Source organism: Scophthalmus maximus, chromosome 14 (genome assembly GCF_022379125.1).
Source record: "Scophthalmus maximus strain ysfricsl-2021 chromosome 14, ASM2237912v1, whole genome shotgun sequence".
NCBI classification, from domain to species: Eukaryota; Metazoa; Chordata; class Actinopteri; order Pleuronectiformes; family Scophthalmidae; genus Scophthalmus; species Scophthalmus maximus.
The window spans coordinates 17,095,387-17,122,537 of record NC_061528.1 but is presented as its reverse complement, the minus strand read 5'-3'; the positions used below and the strand labels follow the sequence as shown (position 1 = coordinate 17,122,537).

General features: G+C 39.3%; 1 protein-coding gene across 4 annotated transcripts in view; it reads left to right on the top strand.

The window, feature by feature from the left end:
* Nucleotides 1-27,151, top strand: part of ube2f (ubiquitin-conjugating enzyme E2F (putative)) — a 41,921-nt gene that overhangs the window by 8,903 nt on the left and 5,867 nt on the right. For all 4 annotated transcript variants that reach the window (XR_004784302.2, XM_035603798.2, XM_035603797.2 and 1 more), the window contains 5 exons: nucleotides 7,264-7,331; nucleotides 11,922-11,992; nucleotides 12,349-12,406; nucleotides 18,281-18,313; nucleotides 19,501-19,563. Coding sequence is in view for 3 of the 4 variants with exons in the window: in XM_035603798.2 (XP_035459691.1) it covers nucleotides 7,264-7,331; nucleotides 11,922-11,992; nucleotides 12,349-12,406; nucleotides 18,281-18,313; nucleotides 19,501-19,563 (293 nt within the window). In the remaining variant the exon portion in view is untranslated. The remainder of the gene's footprint in view (nucleotides 1-7,263; nucleotides 7,332-11,921; nucleotides 11,993-12,348; nucleotides 12,407-18,280; nucleotides 18,314-19,500; nucleotides 19,564-27,151) is intronic.

Here is a 27,151-nt window from a genome sequence, read left to right as displayed (position 1 = left end):
CCAGATATATGCGAATTTCATACAGGATGGTTCAAATTTTAAATTTTTTTTACTTGAATTATATCTTAATGTTTCTGTCAGTTATGATAAAACTGTACACTTAAGTAATCAACATCTGGGATCATATCAACATCTGGGATCATGACAACATCGCCACAGTGAAGTCACACAGACGAAAATGCACAGACCGTCAGATGATGCAGACGCAAGAGTTTAGTCACATTATCATAACCACGTAAGAATAAAGCAGTAATCCTGTTAATCCTTTTATGGCGCAGACAACTGTATGCTCACACAACTACGGCAAGCAGGTAAACTGTGATGAATGTTTTGAAATTCACTCAGCAGGTACAATGACAGACTGTGAACATTAAGGATTTTTAAAGTCCCCCTCCACTCAAAAAAGTGTTTTTCTTCTGTTCCTGTCCTCTAAAATATCTGACATTGACTATAGGGACTTGTATCTGAGCAAATGTTCTCGCTATACAGGCGTTTTCACATTCCTCTCCTGGAGGAGATTTCGGTTCACTCTATGCAATTTGAAATTCAAACCAATCCTGGCAAGCTTGATTTGGTATGTGACAAATACAGAAAACCAATAGCTGTTGAATATGCAAATGTAGACAAAGAAACTGGAAACTTCCAGCACACGCAGAGGCAGCGCATCAACGAGAGGACGGCAGGTGTCAGCAGACAGTTAGCGTCAGCATTAGCAGTTTGTGAAAGTTTTATGGCTGAATCTCGCCGATGTTGCCGCTAGCCATCTTGTTGTGCACATTCTTCCACCGGTCAACCTAGCGCGAGCAGCTGTGGTTGGTGGGGGCTAGGCCTGCGTCATTTGCATATCATGAATATTCATAGTCTCGGAATTCACCAATGGCGAGAGAGAGAGTGGATGGTTTCCAGCCCCATTTCAGAGTTTAAAAAAAACAAAAAACTAATCAGGCATAGCTGATTATTTTTATATACTTTAAAACATGACTGGAGGGGGTCTCTAACATTTCATCTCCACCCCTGGTTCTACATAAATTCCTAAACGAACATTGTTTAAATCAATCAGAAGACACACAAGAGTGTTTCAAACAAATGCCCAGTAAATTAAATTACATCTATGTACATGTATGAGCAGAGTGTACATCATTGGTGAGTGCTGCATTTGTCCTGCAGTGTCTTTAATTTAACTATTTAATTAATCAAAATGCCCCAAAAAGACTTTCTTCAGATTGTACTTGGCTTTCTCCAGGTTCAGAAACATAAAGAAGGCAACTTCAATCAATATTCTTTTACGTGCCAATAAATGCAACACAGTCCTTTTTTTTTCTTTTTTGATAACGTGGAAATACTCTAATACGCTATGTAAGCACATGGTACAAACAGTATGTTTAAGGCCTCAGCAAGGTGTTGAAAAAATTGCCGTCCCGTAACCTTGTAGGTGAGAGTGAGCCCAAAAAACACGTGTCACGTTTGCTGGTGACGTGTCATCTTTTGCAGCTATCCGTAACACTGTAATATATTCTGGATAGTTTAGAATTAATAAAAGAGGTGTTGTGGACAACCTTAAATTGTATGAAATTGAGCCTGCACGGAGCAGGATGTGCTGTCATTCACTTGAATCAATGCACCGTCGTCGACATCTGTGACTCTGCCAAGTTCCTCTCCCCAAAGAGAAGCCTCAGTGCGATGGGATATTAAGGTGTGATGAACGTTTGGGTTATCATATTCTTTTTGATTCTTTTATTTTTTAAATTTTGACTCAACTGTCAGTTTGTAAAGCTGCAATGACATGAAAGTGTTAACTGGCATGTAAGTTAAACACCACGTGTAAATAATAATGTTACTTGTTTAGTCAGTAGAACTTTTGGTAAAGAAAACTTTTAACTGTGGCAGCTCTAATGATGACTGAAAGTTTACCCCATTCTGTATATGTCTTCCAGTTTTATTTTGTTTATTCTTATTCTATTCAGATAGTCCATGATTTGAATTTTTAAGTACGTTTTTACAGAGGATTTAATCTAAATTCGTGAGGTGTTTCCTATTTGTTTTTGCTAAATTTGTTGTTGAGAGTTGATGAAACTTGCCGCATCAATTCTCGCCAAGATGTTAACATTAACATAACATTTACAATTATTACATAACATAATTCAGCCGTTTCCTCTGCCTCGGGTGCAAGTGTGTGTGTGCGCGCACGTGCCCCGTGATTCATCTGTCTCCACGCCACCCGGATTCAGCTCCGTTTTTCACAAAGGCCCAAAAATCTGCAAAGGAAAGCAAAGATCAGCAATTAGACAAAAGGTTTGGTGTCATGCTTCTTTCAGAGCAGCTGATAAGGAGATCGAGTTCCCAGAGAAAGACATGCTCAATTATTCAAATGCTCTGTCTCCCCTTAAATCCCCCCCCCCCCCCCCCCCCCCCCCCCTGCCACACACCACACACAGACGTCCTCCCTCTTCATTCCTTTCAACGCGCTGTTTTCACTTTTGCCATTTCTGCTTTCTGTCTTGTGTTTGCTCTATTCTCGCCTGCTTGCTCAGTGTCCCGCTTGCTCAGTGTCCTCTCCATTAAAAGTTGGGGAGAGGATGTCTGATGTCGTAACATGTGACCCGGTACATCTGTTTTTAAACACAAAGGCCGTTCCAGTCTGCCATCAAACCTCATACAATATGTTATTAAATGCATCGTCACGTCCAACGGACACATTGTCACAAAACCTTGTGTTCGATCTCTATAATGCACACACAGGGGAATTATGTGAACACACTGTTTCTGCCTTCTCCCAGCTGCTCTAGTGACAATTTACTAAAAACTTCTGTCTTGGGACTTCTGTCCTTGATATCATTTTCAGAAATAAAGTAGTGAAGGTAATGAAAAAAAGCACACCAAGGCGTGTGTCTCTGTGCAAAATGTATGATGATAATTAGTAGTGGTTTCATTTGTTCCCCCTCATACTGTGATATCAAATTCCTGTGGAACAGAAGTGTGTTGTGTAGATACTATCCACACAGAAGCTTAATTTAGCAGAAAGTAATTATGGTCAGACGGGAAATTGAAAAATCCAAAGGGGAATTGCGTCACAACGCATTTTTGTCCAATATCCCTTATGCCTGAAACCAGTGTGTCGCTGAATCATCTTTTCTTCAAGGCTTACGGAAGTGCTTCTTTCCATTTTCCTTCTCTTTCTTTCCTTATTACCACCGCCAAGGAGCTTATTTCTCCACTTGTGCCTCTCTTGTTGGTTTGTTTATGCATTTGTCGGCAGGTTTACGTGAAAAGTTGTGAAACGACTTTCACCAGCTGGTGGGAGGGCTGGCCAGTCCCAACTCTCTCTCGTGTGTGTGTGTGTGTGTGTGTGTGTGTGTGTGTGTGTGTGTGTGTGTGTGTGTGTGTGTGTGTGTGTGTGTGTGTGTGTGTGTGTGTGTGTGTGTGTGTGTGTGTGTGTGTGTGTGTGTGTGTGTGAGTGTGTGAGTGAGTGAGTGAGTGAGTGCGAGAGCGAGCGTGCGTCTGCGGGGCAAAGGGCGCCGCCACAGTGTTTGTAATTAATGGGAAACGCTGGTTATTCAGTAAGTATGCCAATGTCCGTGCTTGCTGGTGCCTGCCCTGAAATTGTAACATGGATAAACATGGTAAACAAAGGATTACACTCACAGCAACACAGTGAGAGATGTTTTGCAGTAAACAGTGTCAAAGTGTTTTCTCGTTGGTGGACAGCCAAGGCGAGGCTGCGGAGGCTACACGGTCATCAGGAGTTCATGCTACGTCGGAATTTAGTGTAGCTTTGTGGGACGACACGCTACCTTTATTTATATTATATTATATAGGGCTGCAACATAGATTATTTTCATTATCGACTAATCTGTTGATCATCTCCTCGATTAATCAATCAGTTGTTTGGTCCATAAAGTGTCATAAAATGGTGAAAAATGTTGATCGTGCTTCCCAAAACCCCAACATGATGCTTTGTTTTGTCAACACACCAAAGATATTCAGTTTACCGTCAGAGAGGAGCAAAGAAACCAGAAAATATTCACATTTAAGAAGCTAAAATCAGAGAATTTAGACTTCCCCCCCCATAAAAACTTCTTGAACTAATTAATTGATTATCAAGAGAGTTGGCAATTAATTTAGTAGTCGATTACTAATCGATTAACAGTTTTAGCTCTTATATCATATTATATTATACTCAAATCTCCTTCTCCTGAAAAACAAATGCATGAAATAAAATCAAATAAAAACTAATGGAAAAGGTCATCATATTTTCAGTTGCTGTTGCTCGGCTGTTTGGTTTTCAGACGAGCCGTCGTTATCTGTTATGTTTGCAGTTACAGACGAGTCTTTCAAAGTCTTGTCAGAAACAGTAATGATCTGTCAACACCAGTTAGGCCTCGTACCTGTCGCTCTGCATCACTCTGATTTCCTACAGGGGGAAAATCACATATTCGTCTACCAGTAAATCTGTGTGGTAGGGGCTCGTATGTATTTATTTTTTCTCTGTTTTTCTTTGCCTCAGTCAGATGGACAAGATCGTACATTTCTCAAAGGCCGTTTGAAGTCAGGCTTCCTCAGGGCACGGCCTGTCTCTGTGAAGTTTGTTTGTAATGGGAAAGCAAAAAAGCACAATATGGCTGGATGAAAAAAAAATTTTTTTCCCCTTAATGACTCTTGATCAGTGTTGTGCTGCGATGCACATGTTACAGTAAGAAGCAGATTTGCTTGTGGCCTTCATTAACAAAGTGAAATATTGCAACAGTGCCCAGCAACCATTCATCCCCTACGTACGTTATTCGTAGGGGATGTTAAGAACATAAGAATCTTTAGTCTCACATTTTGGGGTTTTTCTTCCAAACAAGCTCAACATCTTGTGTCCTTATGCCATTTGATCTTGTGACTCTAACAAATGGTATCTACAATGTATTTGCTCAAAAGATTTGGAGGTGTGTGTGTGTGTGTGTGTGTGTGTGTGTGTGTGTGTGTGTGTGTGTGTGTGTGTGTGTGTGTGTGTGTGTGTGTGTGTGTGTGTGTGTGTGTGTGTGTGTGTGTGTGTGTGTGTGTGTGTGTGTGTGTGTTCAAGCCCAAGCCCAGTGTCAGTGAAGACTGATTGTTCCTATGCGGTGAAGACAACATGAATTATTAACATCCGCTGACTGCAGCTGTTAGTCAGTAGATGCTGTCCGTCTTTCGCTTTTCTCTACCTCTTTTAATTTGTCGCCGTGTCTCCTTTTGTCGTCGCGTCCCTTCTGCGGTCAGCTGTCCCTTTGGTCTCGACGCTGCAGTTGTTTCTTTCTTTCCTCATTTTTTTCTACTCGACACTTATTATACGTTTCTCTCCCATCTCACACTCTGTCTCTCCCCCCCCCCCCCTTCTCACTTATAATAGAGGGGAGACAGTTTGTTGGGTCTAATTAAATCCTACCTGTGTTTGTGACAGAATGGAACCGGGTGAGATTAGATTGTCCCATCACGAAGGGTTCAGTGTTTGCGTACTCGGAAGGGGGTGGGAAAGAGACAGGGGGACAACTTTGAATGTGTCCATGGAATTACTTTTACCTCTGAAATGAATTAACTTAATTGTGTTGATACTGTATCAGAGCAGTGTTGAAATAATTCTGTATTCATTTTTGGAAAGTTTAAATGCTGCCTTTTTGGGGGGAGGGGCTTCGTCTTACACACAAGCTAATGCTATATTTGTGTCAACACAGTGGCTATTTGTTCATTCCATTTGTGTTAATATGTTTGTTTAGTCTGTGTTCCATCGGGCTGCAACATAGATTATTTTCATTATCAATTAACCTGTCGATTATTTTCTCTATTAATGGATCAGTTGTTTGGTCCATAAAATGTCATAAATTCTTGAAAAATTAAGGTTGTGTTTCCCAAATCCCAAGATGATGTTTTTTTTGTCCACACACCAAAGATATTTAGTTTACTGTCCCAGAGGAGCAAAGAAGCCAGAAAATATTCACAGTTAAGAAGCTGAAATCAGAGGATTTTGACTTTTTTTTCATTAAAACTAGCTGAACCGATTAATCGATTTTCAAAATAATTACTTATCGATTAATCGATTAGGTGCCAACGTGGATTACCGGCTACTTGGTCAATAGAGAACATACCGTGAGCATTTTGATTATGCACATCCGACGTAAGATCATTACATGACCAATTACCAAGTGCTTCCTCTACCTCATTCATTTAAGTTAATTTAAAAAAAAGTTCAGGCCACCTGTGTGAGCGTCGTTCATCTGACCGACTTCTCCAACTTCTCCTCTGATGCCTGAAGGTGTTTGAGTTCTGGACATTTGCTCTGGACACTGTCCAGAACTTTTCCTGTGAGTCCCCTAGTAAGATTTCCAGAAAATGTCCCAAGTGAGTCCATGTGGGAATGCAGCAGGAACATTTTCTGAAAAATCACAGCAAGCTGAGGGGGCTGTGTGTTGATGACTGTTAAAAAAAAATCATCATGTCCTGCCTCCTACATACTTTACAGACATGCCACAGGATGTTACGGAAATGTTCCTGTTGGTCAGAAAGCGACTCAAATGTCAAATGAATGGCAAAGTTCATGTCTGAGTGTGCTGTTATCAGGCATTGTGAGATGAAAAGCTACAATTAAGGTAGTGTTGTGTTTTGGCCTACAGAACATGGTACACTGAAAGGTCACCCATCATGCCTCTGCAACCCCCGAGATGCCTCCGGAGATCGAGATTCAATTCATCTAGTTGATCCTCTTATTTATTCTCCTGGTGCAGATTGATTGATCTCGGCTGAGCTGGTCGATCTCTCCAGCTCTTGGGCAACATTTCAGTCAGATGCAACCTCCACCTTACTTTCAACGAGACCACAGCATTGTCGCCGGCTCCTACGCAAAAAGGGCTTCTATGCCTTACCTGCCTACACATAAGAAATTTATTTTTGGATTTCATTTTTAATAGAGTCTGACTTCAGTCTATGTGAAGGGATGTATTTTTCTGAGCTGTCCCTATTGAAAGAAAACCTTGTATACTGTGTATTTATGGTTGAGTGGGAATGAAAATAAACATATTTATACACAACGTTCGGGCTGTTATGCTCAAAAGAATATGTTTGGTCTTTGTGTTGACAGTGATGTCTTCAAGGTCCCGATGTCGCATTGCAATACCCTGATCTACATACTGTGATGTTGATTAAATAATGTCTCCTCTCACAGAATCTTTTTTTCCACAGATGTTTGTCATGTGACACATATTCATGTGTAAATATTGATAAAACCCTTGTCTCTCTGTGTTCCTCCAGACGAGGGTTACTACCAAAGTGGAAGATTTCAGTTTGAAATTGACGTTCCCGAAGCCTATAACATGGTGGTGAGTGGCCCAGTGTTCTGTTATCGATCCATTTTGTTTGTGTGTGTGTGTATATGTGTGTATGTGTGTGTGTGTTATTCTTGAGTGTGTCTCGTTGATCTACTCTGTATAAAGGGGGAGATTTCACTGTGATGAGTGTCTCACGTCAAAAAGGCAAGAAGCTCAGTTAAGAGCTGAGTTGCCGTAAGAACCCATTCAGGAGGTGGGTTCAGATGTGAATGTCTCTAAAACGGTGCTGTTACAAAACCATCTCACCACTTATCTTTTCTGGCAAAAATAAATGGGGTCAAAGCAGATCAGTTCCGGCTGAGCAGTCGATCTGATTGACCCCACATTTTATAATAACATCTGAACGGTGAACGGTGTTATTGCTTCATCGTCGGGTTCAACAATCCTGTATTTTTAAAATGAATTTGAGCTCATCAGAGCTAACAATAATGTTAAGCTATCTTCCTGTGTGCTGACTTATACCTTTAACAGCCAATCACTAGTTTCACAAAGCCCATTTTTGGATTCCAGAAAGCAAGAAATCAAATGGGGTTCACCCTCTACCCTGGAGAGGTAACAGCCAGAATATAACACCAGTAGAAGACTCAGTCCTTAGGACGAGAAGATGAGTTACCATCACTGACATTTGTCATCCAAGACCGTCTGATTATGATATATTCTTTTGTGAAGCATTTTTTTTTTATCAAAGCTAAAAATATCCAGAAATTATTTCTTAAACCATATTGCTAGCCCTGCCATCTGTCTACATAGAGAGATTGTTTCTGCTCACACAGCTTCATCTCTGCACTCAGGGTTTTTTTTGTCAATTTCCTGGACAGACGCCCTTCTCAAGACACAGTGAGTCACAGTGACGAGCTGAATGTCAGCTGATTCATGCATCTGCAACACAGAGAGTGTGTAGTTTTATCTTTCTCTGAAAATTGTCAGAAGCAATCTTATGTTTCAAGGAGAATCTAGGCTGTCTGATCGGACATTTTCGTAACCACCCAATTCAGTGGGTTGGATTAAGTTTTGAATTTGTTGTCATTGCTTGTTGAGAATTGTCTCGGGCAGAGGAATCCTGTCCCCTTGCACCAATTCTTGGGGTACGTCTCTTTTTCCTTGCATCTTCGTCTGTCTCCCTGATCTGAGGGGATATCCAGGTAAACGTTGTGAAAAGGGAGAGAACATGGCAGGGTTTTTTTAGAGTAACGAGACATCATTTTCTCTTGAACCATCACCTTGGGCGATGCCCGCTTCTGATGATTAGTATTAACACACCGTGGCACTTGGCTGAATGTACTCCGCAGGCGGTCAGACTCCAGTATCCTCGCTCCTTAGAGATCCTTCAAGTGAGGAGCTATGAACAATCAAACAAAGGAACCGGGATGCACGTGTTGTCTCTCATAGCTCATTGGCTCCCAGACAAGGAGCATGTTAGAGACTGTTAGAGTGGCTGAAACAGATTCTGTAATGAGCCCAAAATGGGGGCAGTGTAAAACCCCTCTTGCAACCAGACGGCAAGTGCCTGGTGGAGCTTGGACCAAAGGGCCACAGCAGTAAAGTTCAGCCCGCCCACATTAATCAATGTGTACACCCTGCAAGACACTGTTCTCTTGGCCAGAGGAATATAGTCATGTGGCAGCAGGTATTCAGAGGTATGTATATCCTCTTTGAACTTAGGAACTCCTTTATTTTTAGACAACCTTAATTAATCCATGACATTTCATTTCATTCAGTAGGGACAGACATTAATGAGTAGATAACCAATGTTTTGGTTTGTTAGGTGACAGACGATGATGATGATGATGCAGTTTTATTCCTGCCATGGACTGGAAGCAAGGAGTATTTGATCAGCGGCCATAATAAGAGCTGTTCGGACTCTTGAAATCTCCTTTAGCATAAGGTGCACTGGACTTTCCTATTCGAAAGGAAAGGAGAAATAGACATCCCACAATTCATCGCGGCAGCGATATTTAACGTGACGCGCCATGCACGAACGTAAACGATTCAATCCTAAGTAGAAGAAGAAGAGTATGACTATGACCCAGAAGGGACGCAAGTCATCATGTAAGTTACTGCTGCATATAAATCATTTACATCTGATGTCACACGGTGGTAATATACACTGAAACATGCTGATGGAGCTGCTGCGTTTTTTGTAGTCCATCTTTGGAAATTTGTAGTTTATAATGACGTAGTATAGTGAAAGTCCTATGAGTCCTCCTTTACAAGTTTTCCACTGATGCCAAAGGATAGTAAATAGGAAAAGACAATAGGAAGGACAATCCGAATCCACTCCTAGAGTGTGAGAGTAAGGCAGTAGCAAGCTGGTTTGAGATGCACTGAGGTGTGAGGCCATTTATAGTTATTGTAAAGAGTAAAACTTAAATAACATGGGAAATAGTAAACTGCACCACAAACAGGACACATTTCTGTGTGGGGGTAAACAATGCAACTCTTTCTTCCTTGCTTTTCTTTTTTGCTCCCTGTTTTGGTTACTTGTCGTTGCTCCCTTTCATTTCTCCATCTCTGCCACTGCCTCCACGTAACGAAGAGAAAAGGTGTACCTTCAGCATTCATCATTGTTGACATTTTTTTAGCAGCCTATGTGGGCTTTGCTTGCTAAGGAAAATAACAACCTCCTCTCTTTTCTTTCAATCCATCCCTGTTGCAATATGCAAGGCCACACAAGCTCATGTCAAATGCCTTATCAGCTAAAAACACCTATCATGTGTTTTTGGTATTTTGAGAATAATTTGTAAATGTTAAACGTTATGAGCACAGCAGTTCAAACATTGCAAAGTAAACTGACGGATTTCATAAATTTTTAATGAGGGGAGTCATTCAAGTCTACTAAGAAGGAGCCATGAAGGATCTAAAGCTTTTTTTGCTGCTTTAAATGAGCTGTCTCGAACATTCAAAGTAAATTGATCCATAACTGGTTCTATACTTAAGTTGCTTACAAAACCCTAATTCACATTTATAAAAGTGTATTGCAGTAGAGGCAAAAATGTGTATATAGAAATTTTTTGCAATGTATTCAGACCCTTATACTTTTTGTACCATTTAATGTGTTGTAGGTAGGCCTGTCATGAAAATTACGTTATTCACTTATCGTGAGATACATGAGTATGAACTCAATCATTTTTATCAACCTCAATCATCGGCCTTGTGTCTTCATGCGTGATTGTTGACATAACAATGACTGTCACCATCAGTCCAGCAAGTCTCCCTGCTTCTGTCCTCTCATCTGTTCTTGTCATATCAGTAATCAATTATTGGTTTGGTCTGTAAAAATGTTAGAAAATAGTGATTTCTTCGTATTTTTCCAAATGCACCGTGTCTTCAAATTGCTTGTTTTTGTCTGGACCTAAACGCAAGTCTAAACTTTGGACAACATTCATCTCAGCCGCCACAAAAAATATGGACTTGCACGCACAACAAACAATAGGCCTGTACTGCAATCTCACATGATTCACTATCAAAAAATGGTGACGATTAATATTGTTTATCGCGATAATTTATTGAACAATATATCATGAAAGAAAAGGTAGTTAAATTTGAATTGATAAAATTTACATCTTTGCCCTACAATGTAGTCTCAGTAACCCCATAATGTTTTTTTTACCCCCAACTGAAATCTGTCATTTACAAAGATATCATTTGTATTAGTCCATTTGGTTTTCTTGGGTAAGTCTCTAGAAACTTTGAACACCTATATCAGGGCAGTTGAGCCCATTCTTCTGATCTGTTGTTTTATCTCTGCACAGAGTTCCCTCATAAACACAAGTGCGTGCCTTTCTAGGTCTGATCAATTAATTTGCCACATGTGGACTCCAATTAAGGTTTTCACTAGGGGTACACCCAAATGAAAATTGTTGGCCTAAACTGAAACCTAATAAAAAAGAAACACTTGGTCGAATACCGAATAACCAAACATGTTTTTTAATTTTTTTTAATTTTTTTTTTTTTTACAGTTTTTCATTTATTTTTCCAATTTTTTCACCATTGCATAAATTAAATTGTATTAATATGCTTTTTACTTTTCTGTCTTGATTTTCAAGGAAAACAATACATTTATAACACTGAATATTTACATATTTTTATATTCCGACAGATATTATACCAACAAAGCACAATATAACTTAAAATAAAACCAAAATAAAATACTTTTATTCCATTTGACTGCAAAGGATCTTCATATTGTTTGTGAATGATAGATTTCAGTGTTTTTTAATACAATTGTATGAATCACTAATAGCAGTTTTTCACTGTCATCATTGGTTACTTAGTGTATGCTGATGTGACAATCACTCTTTACTCATATATCACTATATGTGATACATAATCACTCACCTCAGGATGAAGAGTTGATGTACTCTGATTGACTGCTGCTCACTGATGAAGAGCTGAGGCTGAAAGCTCAACTCGTAAAGAATGTTATTTTAGAAGCATTGTCCGTCTTTCCACTGGATGTAAACATTGGTCATTTGTATTTAATTATTTCTCTTTGTCAGTTTAAAGTAATACAATAAATAAATGTCTGTCTCCCTCTCCACTTTATTTTATTTTTGCTCTTTTCCTTGTGTTAAACTCCAGCCTCCTAAAGTGCGATGTCTGACCAGAATATGGCATCCGAACATCACAGAGAACGGAGAGATCTGTTTGAGGTAAAGCTGCTTCCTCTTCCACCATGACCCATCCTCACTTATCCAGCTTCTTCTTCTCTTTATCACGAGTTGTCTGATTTGTATTTTGTTCGACAATGTTCTCCCTGCTAAGAAGTTGATGAGAAAAGCAAATGAAAGACGTGTCTTGCGGCGTAGCGAAGGTATTCACGTTGCTACACAAAACCAAGCCTTTATGCCTGTTACATTTTTTTTAACAGTGGGTTTTGGAGCTAATGAGCTTTGGCGACATCGTTGGCTTCTTGTTTACAGCACAAACATAGTGCAGTGACAAGCTGTCACAAACTGTCTTAGATGATGTGAAAATGTTGTGAATGATTGTCTATTTTTGTCTGCAGCTTATTGCGGGAACACTCTATTGATGGCACAGGCTGGGCCCCCACTAGAACATTAAAGGTAATGCATTCATTTCACTGTGGTAATTCTTTTTCTGAGAGCAAGAAAAGTTCATTTTATTAAATCATTATGTTTTTGTTTCTTTACATTTTGGATGAGGGGATGTTCTTAGCTGGAACATTCCAAGCCAAATCAACTGTATATTTGACAACTTATACTCTAATTGACTGTAATGTCAACCATTCTGTAAAATAGCAGGTCTTCGAAAACATTTCATAGTTAGAGAACATTTCAAAAATAAAAAGTAGAAGACACCACACATCAATGCACATATCTTTACTCTTTTACTAATTATTTTTGTCTCCCAAATCAAACTACAATATACAAACATAAAATCATGAACACAAGAACAAACACAAAAAACATAATTCCCCCTGCACATGCCCCAGCTCTTTTTAACCTGGCAGGGGGGAAAAACAACAACAACAAAAAAACAAGTACAACCAGGAAACCACAAAAACTGAAATGAAGTACAACCATACTAGAGAGAGAGAGGGAGTACGACAATATGACAATGCTTGACAGTCAGTGCGTTTACATTATAATCGGATTAAGGAGATACCCCTGTTTCTCACTTTTTATGCTCTAACCTTCACTCGATTGAGCACTTAGTGCACACTGTTTAGAAATGGTTACTTAAAGTTTAAAGCAAGGACACCCTCTGCGGTCCCTTTTAGAATTTGACTAGAATACCGTTCGATAGCAACTACGGTGTGAAACTAAACATGGCTCCATGGTGGAGCGCTGCCTTCCATATTAAGTGTTGACCTGAGCGTTTTGATCCTAAGCCATGCACATTGGCGCTTGTCTCCGAGGACCGACGGCCAAATCAACATCCCTCTCAATCACTGCACTGGGATGCTCCTGTAATTATGGAAATATGCAAATGCGTGGAGTTGCCTTGAGGAGAGGAGGGACAGGGTTTTCCTTTCTCTTAGGTTTCCTGCCAAGGCCGCTTTTGACATTATTGTCAGGATTTTGTATTACCCTTGAGAGGTCCCTTCCTGTTTCAAAGGTTCGATAAGTTTTGCGTCAATGCACACTACTCACTTTCGTTTTTTCCTTATTTCTGCACACATTAGCATACTTCTTTACCTGCCTTCAGAGGAAGCCATTTCCTGCTGCTCTTGTACAGAATGAAGAACATAATCCACATAATGGAAGATTGTCAAGCTAGATCAATTTAGTTTGATTGCACTGTCATCCTCGACGAGTTCAGTGTCTTGAAGACATTATCTCACACTCTGCATGGTGGCAATTACATGATACACCCAGAAGGAATGGAAGTCTGCCAGGAGATGAAAGCTTAAAAAACATATAGTTTGACACATCTATTAATTCTTACATAAAGTAAAAAATCAGGCACCAGCATCATTGTTTTCTGTCTATGGTCAGATTCAATTTTTTCCCAGACAGCCAGTTTCAGTGAGTGCATTTGCAGACATCTGATTGATGCAGCTGAACAGTCACACTTTTCTATCTATTTTTCTCTCACTGCATTTTCAGCCATATCACTGAGCCAAAACATAATAACAGCATAAAAGGAGATAGTGTGTGTCTGTGTATATGTTCATCAAAAACAGAATTACCTGATAGCATATTATATTTGAATTATTCCGTATATGTGAAGAAAAAATGTATTGTTTAGTTTTTTTCCTTGATGATTGGTGTGTTCACTGATTAATGGATTAATGTGCCAGTATAGTGTAACATCTGATTTTCCGCAGTATTCGTGCTGCTGTAACGATGAAAACTCAGGATTACTGGATTGAGGCCTAGTCACGCCAGGTTTAAAATGCCAAAAAGTCCACATCAAAGTTAATTAATTCCAGTGGGATTGCTGCAGTCACATGCTCTGTCTTGAGGAGGGGATCAAATCCGCTTGAACTGTGGTCAACAGTGACATGATTGTGTGGGCCAGTGACCAGTAGCGAACAGTGCTCACCTAAAAGAGTGGACAGAAAGACGAATACGACAAAATAGAGGAAGCTGTTGCAGCTCATTAGCTGTGTGTCGCCAATCCGTTTCAGCCTCTGCCAGAGTTTAAACTGTTCCATTAAAGAGCAGTGGTTTACAGACAACTTAAAACTAGAGTCCATTTTTTGAAAAACACTTTGTGAAACATATTTTCCCGTTAGCGACTCAGCTAAGTAGGATGGTGAGAATACATTCAATCAGTTTTCAAACCAGGCAGTCAGACATTTAGTCAACAAGATATTGAACAATGTGAATGAATGGTTTCAATATAAGAAACATTATTTCATTTATAGAGTAACATGTTGTTTTTCCAGGTTTTTTTATATACAGTATAGTGCCCAATTTCGAAAACGCCTAAAAATGCCTTCCTTCCTTTTGCCACTCATGCTCCTTATGTGGCCGGTATGTATTGATGATATCTAATCACCTGTTCAGTGTCTGTAACCGCGCTGTGATTATAATCATTTTTTGTGGTGAGGTTTTGAGTGGGAACAGAGGTGGTGTACAGAAAAAATGATATGCCCACGTGGCCTTATATTTTATCTTATCTTCTCCAGATTACTTTCATGGGTGACTGGGCTGTATGCCTGAAATAGATCTGACGTGCTAAAGTGTACACACTCTCACATAATCCTTTTTTTCTATCACATACTGCTGTCTTTTGCTGATATTTGCTTTATCAGAGATTGGAGCCTCTCCAATACAGTGGCTACTGTACCTAGATACAGTGAGAGATGTATAAAGCAACGAAAATACACTCTTAAAATAGCACTTTGAAAATGAAACTTAAAATGTGTAATCCGTGATGATAGATTATATTTGACAAACGTTACCCTGCTCTGAAACACACACAAATGCGTTTTGATACCATATGCAATGCTCAGTCAGTTGGCTATTCTTGTTGTTTGGAAAGTGTCTCTTCCTTGGCCTTGACTCTAACAAGGCACTGCGAGGAAAGCAGCCTTGCATACATTGTGAGTGCTTATCTTGGCGTGTGTTTGTGTTCATTATAGCAATAATAACCAGTGGGCACACAGCCCAGGCTCAGGAAACGCACTTCCTGCCGTTGTACCGTTGCATGTAATTGGCATGAACGCGTTTGTGCAGCTTCTCACTGCACACATACATGCATACATGAATCAAAGCTACTGTATCTGCTCAGCGTAAAAGTCAGATAGGCGTTGACAGTTCTCAGCTATACAGAATTAGGGCTGGAGCCTCTGTGGCTATAAAAAATATAACCCACTTACGACCTAACCCCTTATTATTTGATTTTAAATCCATCCAAATGAACGTATGCCAAACAAATGGCCACTCAAATTGCCTTTCAAATACTGTAGCTCTCGATGTCACTCGCAAATATGTGATTGTTTCTGGCAGTTGCCAGCTGAGTACATTTTATCTTCCTCTGTCGCTGATTCTCTGATGCAACAACAGTTTTGTACGGTGGCCCTGACAGCTCACAGCGCTGCAACTTAAGAAAACACATGCAAATAGACAAAAAAACAAGCAAATCAAGAAAACATCAGTTTGACAACACATGCAGCATTTTGGAAAACGCGCTGCAAAGATCGCAACGAGGCAGAAGTGTTTCCAGAGGTCACTTAAAAGTGATGCACACGTCTGGACCATTTGTTGTTGCAATGTTAAACCAAATTTAAAAACACTTGCCCTTTATCTAATTTTCCAACACCGCTGACAGAAAGAGAACCTTAATAGCGCTGTGAGTCAAAATCCGCCGCAAAAACAAGCGTGTCCAGACATGTGCATCAATTTTAAGCGTCCTCTGGAAACACTTCCGTTTCGTTGCAGTCTATTTGCAGCGTTTTTTCTTACAATCTTTGCAGTGCGTTTTCTAAATGCTGCACTTGTCTTTTCTTAATTTGCTTGTGTTTTGTCTGTTTGCATGTGTTTTGTTAGGTTGCAGTGCTGTGAGCTCTCAGGGCCTACAGGTGTTGCACAGAGACGTGTTGGTTTGGCTATCATGCTTTTCCGTGACCCTCAGTCTCTATCACAGATTTTGGATGTTCTATTTGCCGTCTGTAGCTGTTTATTTAAATGCGCGGGTGAGAGTGGTCAGGAGAATGGGTTTGTGTGTCATTGAGTGTCACTGTGAGTGCACAGAAATGTGTGAGGAAAAAGTAAAAGCTGCGAGTCAGAAAGGTTTGTGTTAGTTTTGAGTGGATGATGCTGTCCCTCTTCACTGGTAGCCACTTGTCTCTACTTTAGCGTGTGCGCGCACACAAACACACACACAAACGCACGCGCACACAGTCTCATAAAATACACTAACAGGAATGACTCACAGGGTAATTTCGACACAATGTACAGTTTCAAAACATTGAGCACAAAAAAATAATCAAGTCAAACTCCCACTCATTTGTTGATCTGAGTTTTGGGTTTTAGAAAACACTTTCACTCATTTCTGTGTCAAGCCATCTGCCTAAAAGAATGGGATAAACTTCTCATATCTAAAGGTGTGCAGAGATTTAGCCAAGGAGACAGGACGCTGTAATTGAAGTAATGACGATCGTATGCCACCTACAATTAAATCTACAACACAGTAAAGTGTGCACAAGAAGAGGTCTGAATAGTTTGTATTGTGTGTGGAACGTATGGAAGATAATTGAATGGAAGCCCAGGAAGCATTTTATTGAAATTGCCAATCAACATGCCTGCTAACAGTTGTTTGTAGTGACATAAAGCTTTTTTCTTTTTTTTGATGTGGTCTTTTGTGATGTCTTTCAGTTCTGTTTTCTATTCAGTCACTGCTGTTCTTAATTGGAATTCACCAGACTCAGATTTTTTTTCACATGAAAGCCGTAAGCTATGTGATAAAAGATAATTCTGATGCTCCCTTTGTTTTTCCCCACACTCTGGGCATTACAACCTATAGACACTGCCAGACCTACTATGGAGTCTTCTTCTGCTACAGTGCTGAGAGCAGATTCATGGAAATTATATAACAATGCATTTTGAACTTGCGTCTTTCGTTGTACTGCTGTGCGGTTGCTTTGTGTCACAGGAAATGTAGAAATTCTGAAATCCTCATGAAGGTTTAGGCAGAGGGATCTAGTTGCTGCACATAGTGGTTACCATTTCAGTTGATGGGAAAGCTTGCTCTTCCTTGTCTGGGATTTACTTTGCACTCTTACTTTACAGCGCAATTGAGTGGATATATCGTATTATATAGTGATAATTGCAGTATCACTTCTTGTTATGGTTCGGCAGGAGAATGTCCAGTATTGCTTTCGAGGTACGTCAGAGGCCGACAAAACGTAACCGACAACGAGATAAGAATGGGGTTCAGTGGTTTATGTCTTGTGCATGAGTTTCGTCACGTCACCTGGAATACTAACTGGACAAAATGTAACATCTCATGCGTTTTCTTTGATTTTACACTTAAATTGATTTAAATACTGTGTCGGTTCAGCGTTGGGGTGAAGACTAAACTGAACATCAAACAACAACTTTTTCTAATGACCTGCTGTATCAAAATGAAGAATATATTGGTTTACATCTTCATAACGTAAATGTACGTACCTCTCTCCTTTTGCTTTTGAACCACATTTAAATATCTTCCACTCAATGGGAACGGAACTACGAATATACTGTCACGTTGCGATCTGTTATTGTTTTCTTTTAGCAGTGATTCAAACTCACTTTATTGTTGTGTTCATTTAGATGAACACCATGGAAAAGTATTGTCAGTCCACTGGTTTCCTGCATGTGCTTTTAACATTTTTCTCATCATCCCTCTACATTAGCTTCAGCTGAATGAATATTCATGTTTAATTTGTTAGCCCCCCTGTAACAAGAGAATATATTTTGATTAATTGTGATTGTGATACAGTTTGTCTCTTTGATCATTAATGCATTTTCATTTGGTTTTTCCAGGACGTGGTCTGGGGATTGAACTCCTTGTTTACTGTAAGTTATCTTTTTTTGACTGACACGATTATGTTGTTCAAAACATTTTAGGAAAATTAAATATAAAACAATGCAATTGGTTGGTCAATGACAGACAACAGGTCAACTATTTTGATCATATAATATATATATATATATATATATATATATATATATATATATATATATATATATATATATATATATTTTTTTTTTTAAGCAAATTGTAGAAAATCTTTTGGTTTCGGATTATTGATGACACAAAACTTGAATTTGATGATGACCAAAATGATTGATCGCGAACATAATTGGCAGGTATTCAAATTATTAAAAGAATCATTAGTTGTAGCCTTTGTATACCTTTATTTAGGATTCTAAAAGTCTGTTATTTGAATAAGGAAACTCCACCAAGAGCCCTGCTTTCACTTCTTACCTGAATAGTGCATCTTTCTTTTTACACTATTCAAGTTTTTGTTTTAAAGTTGTTCAGACTGTATGTTTGTAAGTTATGATTACATTAGTAATCCGAACAGAGATCAGATTAACCAATAGCCATTGTATTATGTCTTTAGATTGATAAACCATAGAGTATAAGTTACATTTCTAAATGAGATGTTGATACACACATTTTCAATGGGTTATTAAAAACATTTTGGAGTCCCAAAAAAGCATACTTTGCTCAATGCAAGCGTGCATAAATGTATAATTGATTACATTAACAAGTATCCACAGTCACCCTGAGGTCCGCGCTGTGTCCATGATGATAATGGTGATGGTAATCGTCACTGATACATGATAATGCCCTAAATCGTACCTCCTAATCAGGAAACAACCTCTCAGGCCATCCTCCTTTTTATCTCTAATAATGTTTCGATTCTTGCCTCACTTGTGCACATCATCTCTAAGGCAACAGTTTAATTATGCTGTTCAGTTCGTAGCACTTCGGAATCCAGGGTGACTTTGCAGCCAATAAATAATTCTGAATTTATAATATCTCTTTTTTAAATTTTAACCGTGAACAAATTTGAATCATTAATAAATGTATTAAACCCTGAAAACTTCTATAGTGAAATGACTAAACTTATGAGATATTCTGCCCTTGATCAGGCTGGTGTTTCATGACTCATTTCCAAATCGTAGTTCAGCTTTGCCGTTTTTTCTCTCTGTACATATTTTGCTTCATGTCCTCTCACGCTTTTCCTCTGCAGGACCTGTTGAATTTTGATGACCCGTTGAACATTGATGCAGCAGAACATCATCTGAGGGACAAGGTGAGGCACATTCAGGGTGACTCTCTTACCTCATCTTGAATTCCATTTTTTTCATCAGACATACAACAGATTCAGTGCCAACGGTCATTTGTGGAGTATCTCAGACTTGCTTATAGTGTCCATATTCAAATCCTATCTCCTGCTGATAGCCTGCAGAGAAAATCTATTTGGACAAAACACACAGCCACTGCAGGAACCTCATTTCCTGTTGTAGCTGCCAGCGTAGCTGCTGTAGCGCTCTGGTGTGCACTATTTGCCTTTGTAGGTGGAATCGTGTGATAATCAGTTGAGAGGGCTTTAATCAAGCTGAAGATAAAGACCATGCAGCAGCCTTTCTGAGCAGAAAATGGCAATGCTGTAATATTCAATAGCCGTGTGCTTGGAACAGGTGTTTTTAAGAAAAGGTGCTCTATTCATGCTCAACTGTTTAATTCAGTTGCTCTGCAGTAGACAGCAGGCTCTAGAATTTGTAAGTCAAATTAGCGCCCTTCACTGGGTCTCTCCGATTCTCTCTCAACTCTAATCCCCGGTGCGTAATCAAGAATGTATGTGTATTTATCTGTAAGCCTGCTGTTTTTCCGAACTGTAACTTTTAAGTTTTATTTATCTAGGGGTTTACTGAAACTGCCTTGCCGTCCCGCCATTTGGCATACGCAATAATAGATGTTGAGCTGATGTGGGAGTGGTTGAATGGCAATGGAAATCTTCCTCTTAGCAAATCAAATATTCATGATGTTTCTATAAGACAGGCACCACGGCTTATTGGTTTAAAACGTCTTCCCCCTATCTCACCCTTCGTCCTCTTCCGTCGATTTCTATATCGTGCATCAGCGCTCTTACATTCAGTTATATATCAGCACATCAGTGTCAAAAAGTGTTCAGATAATGGTTTTATTCTCTTACAATAGTTTGCTATTCTTGGCTTTCCAACCATACGAATGTAACTCTGCAGGGAACCCACTGACCAGGGAAATAGTAGTTAGTTGAGCATGAGTTGAGTCGAGCTGAAAGCATTTTAAAGTACAATATTTTACCTTTGGCACTTTGCACATACCCTTTCCCATGATGCACTGGGGCACACCCAGTGGTGTGTGATAATGCTGCCATGTGACCCCCATTAGATGTGACAAGAGTTTTTCAGTTTTCAGTTTTTCAGAGTGTGCAGAAAATGATTGCTGGTTTGTGTCAGGGGTTCTGATCGTTGGAATGAGTCACTTGTCCCAGGTGTAGGAGGAGAGAGTCAGTGGGGAGCCTTTTTATGAAGCAAATACAAAAAGACGACCCTCATTTTTGGGTCAGAAACTGAATAATCGTATTTTGAGTTAGAAAAACATATTTGAGGCCATATGGAACAATATATTTTCAGAAAACCAAGAGTAGGATCTTATTTTCATTCATTGTTTTGAGGATTACATATTTTTATAGATACTACATTAATATTTAACTATCAATTTATAAACCTATCAATAAAACATACATTTTGAAAGAACTGTGAGAGATATAGGTAGTAGCTGGGAACTTTTTGTAAAGTCTAAAAAAATAAGAAATGAGCTGGCCGACTGAGGAAAACATGTCTTGTGGATGAGCAGAAAATAATTTGCATTATGAAGAAAAATGTCTTTATGACTGCAGCAATTAAAGCATGCTCAACATTTCACTATTCAGACTGATTAAGCGGAAGTTTGCCAGTGAAGGATTAATCTCAGGTTAAAACGTGTCGCTTGTGGTGAGAAAAGTAGTTTTTTAAGTAAGCATATTTGTCGTTTATAGATCAAAGATGGACTTTCTTTAAACTTTTGGCATCATTAAAAAAAAAAAATTCCAGAAGTTCTGGTCTTGCTGCACTGTGATGACGTGGTTCTCTGGAGTTACAACAACTGAAAACACAAAGTCATCCAACCGTGACCCACTCCCACTGAGTCACAGCCGGCTATAATCAACGGCGGCAGTAAGTGGGCGGAGATGTGGGAGTTTGTGACAGCGAGCATGCATGCTTATGTATGCGGATGTGTGTGTTTGTGTGTGTTAGGGCTTTTGAAGTGGAACTCCTCTGGTGGCTGCTCACTCGAACACATTTGTTGGATAAAGTGGCTGAAAGGAAACACTCTCGTGGGCTATTTGGGGAGTGTGTGTTGAACGTGCGAATAGTTAGTTGGTGACAGTGGTGGACACTACTGTTCGTTGAGGGTGGTTTTTTGTGTGAGCACATGCACAAACATCTCTATAACAATGTAGGCTGGGCTTATCAGCTTGAAAGAGCATGAGCTGTGTTTACATTGTGTATACTTAAAAATATTCTAATTTGAAACTTTGAATGCCACAGACTACAGTAACTCTAAGGTCTTATAGTCACTTCACGGTGAATTAAAGTAGTACAAAGATGGCTGACATTGAACACTTCCGGCTTGAAGTCAGTGTTCACCATCTGACTAATGACCACTTATTGTTTAAAGTCACCTTGTTTAATTATTGAATTGGTAGCGGCAGTTTGATTTATGTCTAACAGCACATTTTACATCTTGGCCACCGACTATACACAAAGCGAATGTTTTGCGCAATGAGATTGCATACAAAGTCAATGCAAAGATGCGTATAGATGCAACATTTTGTGTCACTCGCACTGGAGCGACGCAAAGGCATCAAAAAAATTAGATTTTTTTTTGTTTGTTATACTGTCATGCAGGGAGCAAGAATGTTTAATATTTGAAAGTTCCTCCATATGCCAGGAAAATGAAGTTGTAGAAAAATATTTTTAACATTGACATTGCTATGAAATAAATATTAGTGGAGAAGAGGAGGGTAAAGTTCCCTGCAAACCACTTATAATGGCCTCAAAATATCACAAATTTAAATCTGTATTTCACAGATGACACAAATTGTCATGAAAAAAAAGCAGGTCTTTGCAAAGACAGGATGAGATTAATGGCTATTGTGCAGGTGCAGGTATCACTGCATACTACATCAGTCATTTCAATGTCACATATTATACTCAAAACATATTTCACAAAATTGTATATTTGATCATATCATATACAGTGTCATATGTCTATTGTAAGTATGATTTAGTTTTTGTTGACAGCAGAGCTGGGTGATCAGGGTGAACCAAAGTGCATCTTGGCCTTTAACACACCACATGGCAGCATGAACGCATGATGCCATTATTCAAATGTCAGATGTCCATAAAATGGCAAAAGGCTGAACTGGCAGGAAGCAGAGGAGTCCAGTTATGTGCAGAACAGTGTTTCAGAACAGGAAATCAGATATTGGTGCCAATGTATCTGGGACATATTGCGTGAGATTTTTGTGTGGTGTTTGATAGTATGATTTTGACTTCCTGTCCCTCTCTGGAAGCACACGCGGCGACAGAATGGGACCTCAGAGGGTTTGTGAAGTGTTGAGCTCCAAAGCTCACGTATCCCTTGATCCCACTCTGCATACTAATTCTTACTGGTTAATTTGAGAGACCATCTTTGTTTCTCTTACGTACTCACTCCCTTGCTTCCTTACGTACTTGAAACAGTTTAGCCTCTTCACTCAGTAGTCAATCGTGTCAAACACACACACACACACACACACACACACACACACACACACACACACACACACACACACACACACACCACGTACTGCCTCCATATGTTCCTTCTTGCCTCCAAAGGCAGAAGAAACATCAAGGTTGTTCATAAGTCACTTGAGATTAACCCCCAAATAAAAATACCGACGTTCACTGATTGTGAATCTACTTCCATTCTCTTAATTACTCTCTGTTAAATTCTGGCTGTTTGAAGCCTGATAATTCGGGCTTGTTTTTGTTGTCACAACTAATTATTTCTAGCGCTTAGTTGGTTTTAATCAGATGTTTTTTGTAAAACAATAAGTTTGTAGCTGCGAGCTCACCATGGCCTTTTCTGTAAATTCAGCTTCGTCCTCGTCATTAGAATGAAGTTCGAGTCTTTCGGTATTCTATATGCATGCTCGTCTCATTGTATTTATGTCAAACCTGTAGCACAGGTAAAAAAAAAGAAAGACAAAACAATTCATCATTAATGTCATACATATAAATCAGACGGTGTGGCTCCAGTCACCTCCTTAATGGTGTGTGTGCCTAATCTGTCAGTATTGCCTACATCACTAATAGGCAGACTGGATCCGGACCCAGACGCCTTCCTATCTGGACCTAACTCGCAGACCAATTACACGTCTTGTAAATCATCTCATGTGATGCTCGGCTGAGGAGCGACTTGAGAATTCTTATATGCAGGTTTATTCATAATAACTTTGTCATGTGCGTGTTTATTTACTTTGAACCTTTGATACTTGGAGGGACACAGAACACAGATAATTATTTTATTATTGCATTATTTTTATTGAACAAAAATATAAATAAATTATATAAACTTAAACTGAACCTGTTTTTCTGACTAAAAGTTGAATTTTACCCCATTTGAAGTTAGCATATTATTAATATCAGGATATTGATGAATCAATTTGAATTCATTTAGGCAAGTCAAAATAATGAAATTATGAATTATATTGAAATTAATTCTTCACATTACACTATTAAGCAGCACCACATCACCGTCCTAATGACTCCATATAGTGGTGACTCATTTGTTTGCTCATCCTTTGTGCACAGTTTGTTCATTTTTGTGTAAAGTTAAAAAACCCGAAAAAACAAACACGTTGGCTTCCTTAATTCTCAAGTTCTGAATATAAGACGTCTGATAAATAAATTGTGATGACTTTAATGTAGCGCAGATGTTAGATGTGACTACAGAAATCACTAATTTCATACAATGTTTTATTACCGGTTTAAGTAGATGCCCAACCTGAGCAATTAATGGGAAATCTTAAGGTATTACAGCAGTATTACAGGGAAAATGCTGCATAACAGTTTCAATGTGCAGAATTAACAAGAAACAATTTAGCTCAGCTTGTAACATGTCACTTTTGGAAACATTTGTTCACCTTTTTTACGACGATTATGTGATTTCGTCTGCCTTTTACCGAAAAGCTACTGCTCTCAGTAAGCTCAAGTATCACCGTTTTTGGATGATTTGTAGGGACTGTAGTCGACCAGAGAATCCTAAAATCTTGTGCAAATACCTCCAAGAGTCCTTTGCCGTCTTCCTTTGAGCCAAGTGGACCAATAGTGGAGTTTGATTAGAAGAACCTCGCAGCATTTTGAGGTAGAACCACTGTTTCTGGACCACACCCAGATGTGCCAGGATGTTTGTACTAAATTTACAGAACTCTGCAATTCTTTTGTCAGCCCAAGTGTGAAAATACCTGTGCTCATGGCCCCCACAACTCTTCATCCCCCATAATCTCTGTCATCTCTCTTTCTTTTCCTGTTCACATCTCTCCTCTCCCCTTCCATTTTCCCTTTGCAATCTGTTTACCCAATACATCCTAAGGCGTTCCATTGCTTAGTTTTCAACTTTAAGCAGAACTGTTCATACCCGAAGGGGTTCATTTGCATCCCCTTCCCTCTGATAGAGGCAGACATTTCGAGGTACCTGTACAGATTGCTGGAGGAGAAAGGAATTAATTGCCTTCAGCAAGTGAAACAGAGACCCCCTCAAAAAAAGAAAAAAGTAGTCCAACAAACTTTTTAATTGACTTCAGTTTTCTTGGATTGTGTAAAGTAATGGCAGTAATTTTCAGTCTCAGCCAGTTGTCTGCAGTAAGCAAGAAAAGAAGGGACAGAGTAAGAAAAAAGCTAAATTCATGAACATTTCCCCTTTAGATTTGTGAGATTACAATAATGCAAGTTGTCTCATCCTTCAGATTTGTGTGACAACTTAAACGGGTTTGCATTTTTAATAGACACGTTCTTTCATTTCACTTTTCAAAGTGGTTGGTCTACACCTCATATCTTTGTTGGACACAGTAACTGGGGCTACTTTAAACACCATTTGTAGACCAAAGTCTGTGTGTTCTATGTCGGTGTGTCTGCTCTGTCCTTGATGTTTTATGTGAGAATGCTTAATTGGGCCAAGTTGGAGCTACACCTTCCTTTAAGAAGCCCTGCAGTGTTTATTTAACTTTACTTCCTCTGCTGTCTTTGTCAGCCCTGCAAATCTTCTTTTATTTTTTCCACCAAATGTCAAAGCGTGGTATCCTATTAGTATGTGTGTCTCTTTTTGTTTGCTGTGGCTTTTCCCACAAAGCCTCCCAGAAGCTTGCGAAAAGGGCAGATGGGTCGGAGAATGGCTGGTAGGTGACAGACGGACCAGTAACACATATTTACAAGTGATGTACATTTTCCACAGCACAACCTGAGACAGACAATTATGGAATTATGATATATGGCTTTGAGGCAGACCACGTTTCTGCATTATCGTTTCATATTTTCTTACAAATGGGAAGTTGGAAATAAATGATGACCACCAAAAGAAAAGAAAAAAAGCAGTTTCTTTCAATGAGGCAATGGTGCTAAGGTTTGTAACGGTTTATGTTATCAGGACAAATTAAACTATGGCGGCAGCCACAGTCTTAGTAGTTAATGGGAAACAGTGCTCACATCTTCAAGTGCAATGAAGAGTGAGGCCTCCCGCATTCTAATCTGAAAGATCAAAGTAAGCAATCCACAAATATGGAGCTGACATGTCTTTTCTTGTCATGAGTTTGTGGTATCCCTACTGCTGGTACGTCAGTTTGATATACTCTACAGAATTCTCTCTGTGTTGCAGTTACAGTATTTTAGATAAGAAATCCAAAGTTGGATAACCACTGATACCATCCATCCATCCATCCAATATCCATAGCCTTGTTGTTTATGGGACTGGTGTGGCGGTTGTGGTGGTATATTATTATATAATTCGAATAATATACCATCAAAACGGATGACAGATTTTCATAAAAGTGCTTACTAGCAAGTGTTAGCTGGTGAACACAACGCAGTGATATAGTGAAGCTGTACCTGCTTAGCATCAGCATGTTAGCATTGCCATGGTGAGAATGTTAGCATGCTGACTTTAGCGTTTAGCTCAAAGCTATGCAGCCAGCCATAGCCTGCTAGCTTGGCTGTAGGCTTCAGGACGGGGCTCATCATTTTCTAATTAGGTCAGCTCAACAGAAATGGGGATGAGTAATCATTCATATCAATTTTATTTACTTTTGAGAGCTCTGCAATATGAATTGGATTTCACTTTGCACATTGCTCACAGTTTGTTTATACACCGCACCAATTAAGCCATTTAGAAAACATTAGTGAGTACATTGAGCCAGTGACTTTTCAAATGGCATTAAATCAGATTAAAAGCCTAAACACAAAGAGAGCATCACTGAGCTTCCAGATGCAGAATATTAGTCTGATTTAAACATGCTGCATTTGGCCGTAAGGAGCTATAAAGAGCATAAAGAGCTCCAAAAGAGCTGATCAGTCATCCGTCTTTGAACAGATACTCAAACTGTCATCAATCCTGAGGTTTTTGTCTCTGGCAGCTTTTCATTATTCCTGCACACGCCATGTCACATTTTCCTGTCTCCCATCGTCTCTCTTTCCACTGACTCGTGTTTTTCCTCTTGTTCCCCATTTCTCGCGTATACCCAAGTGGCCACACAGAATCCCCAGCAATGCATT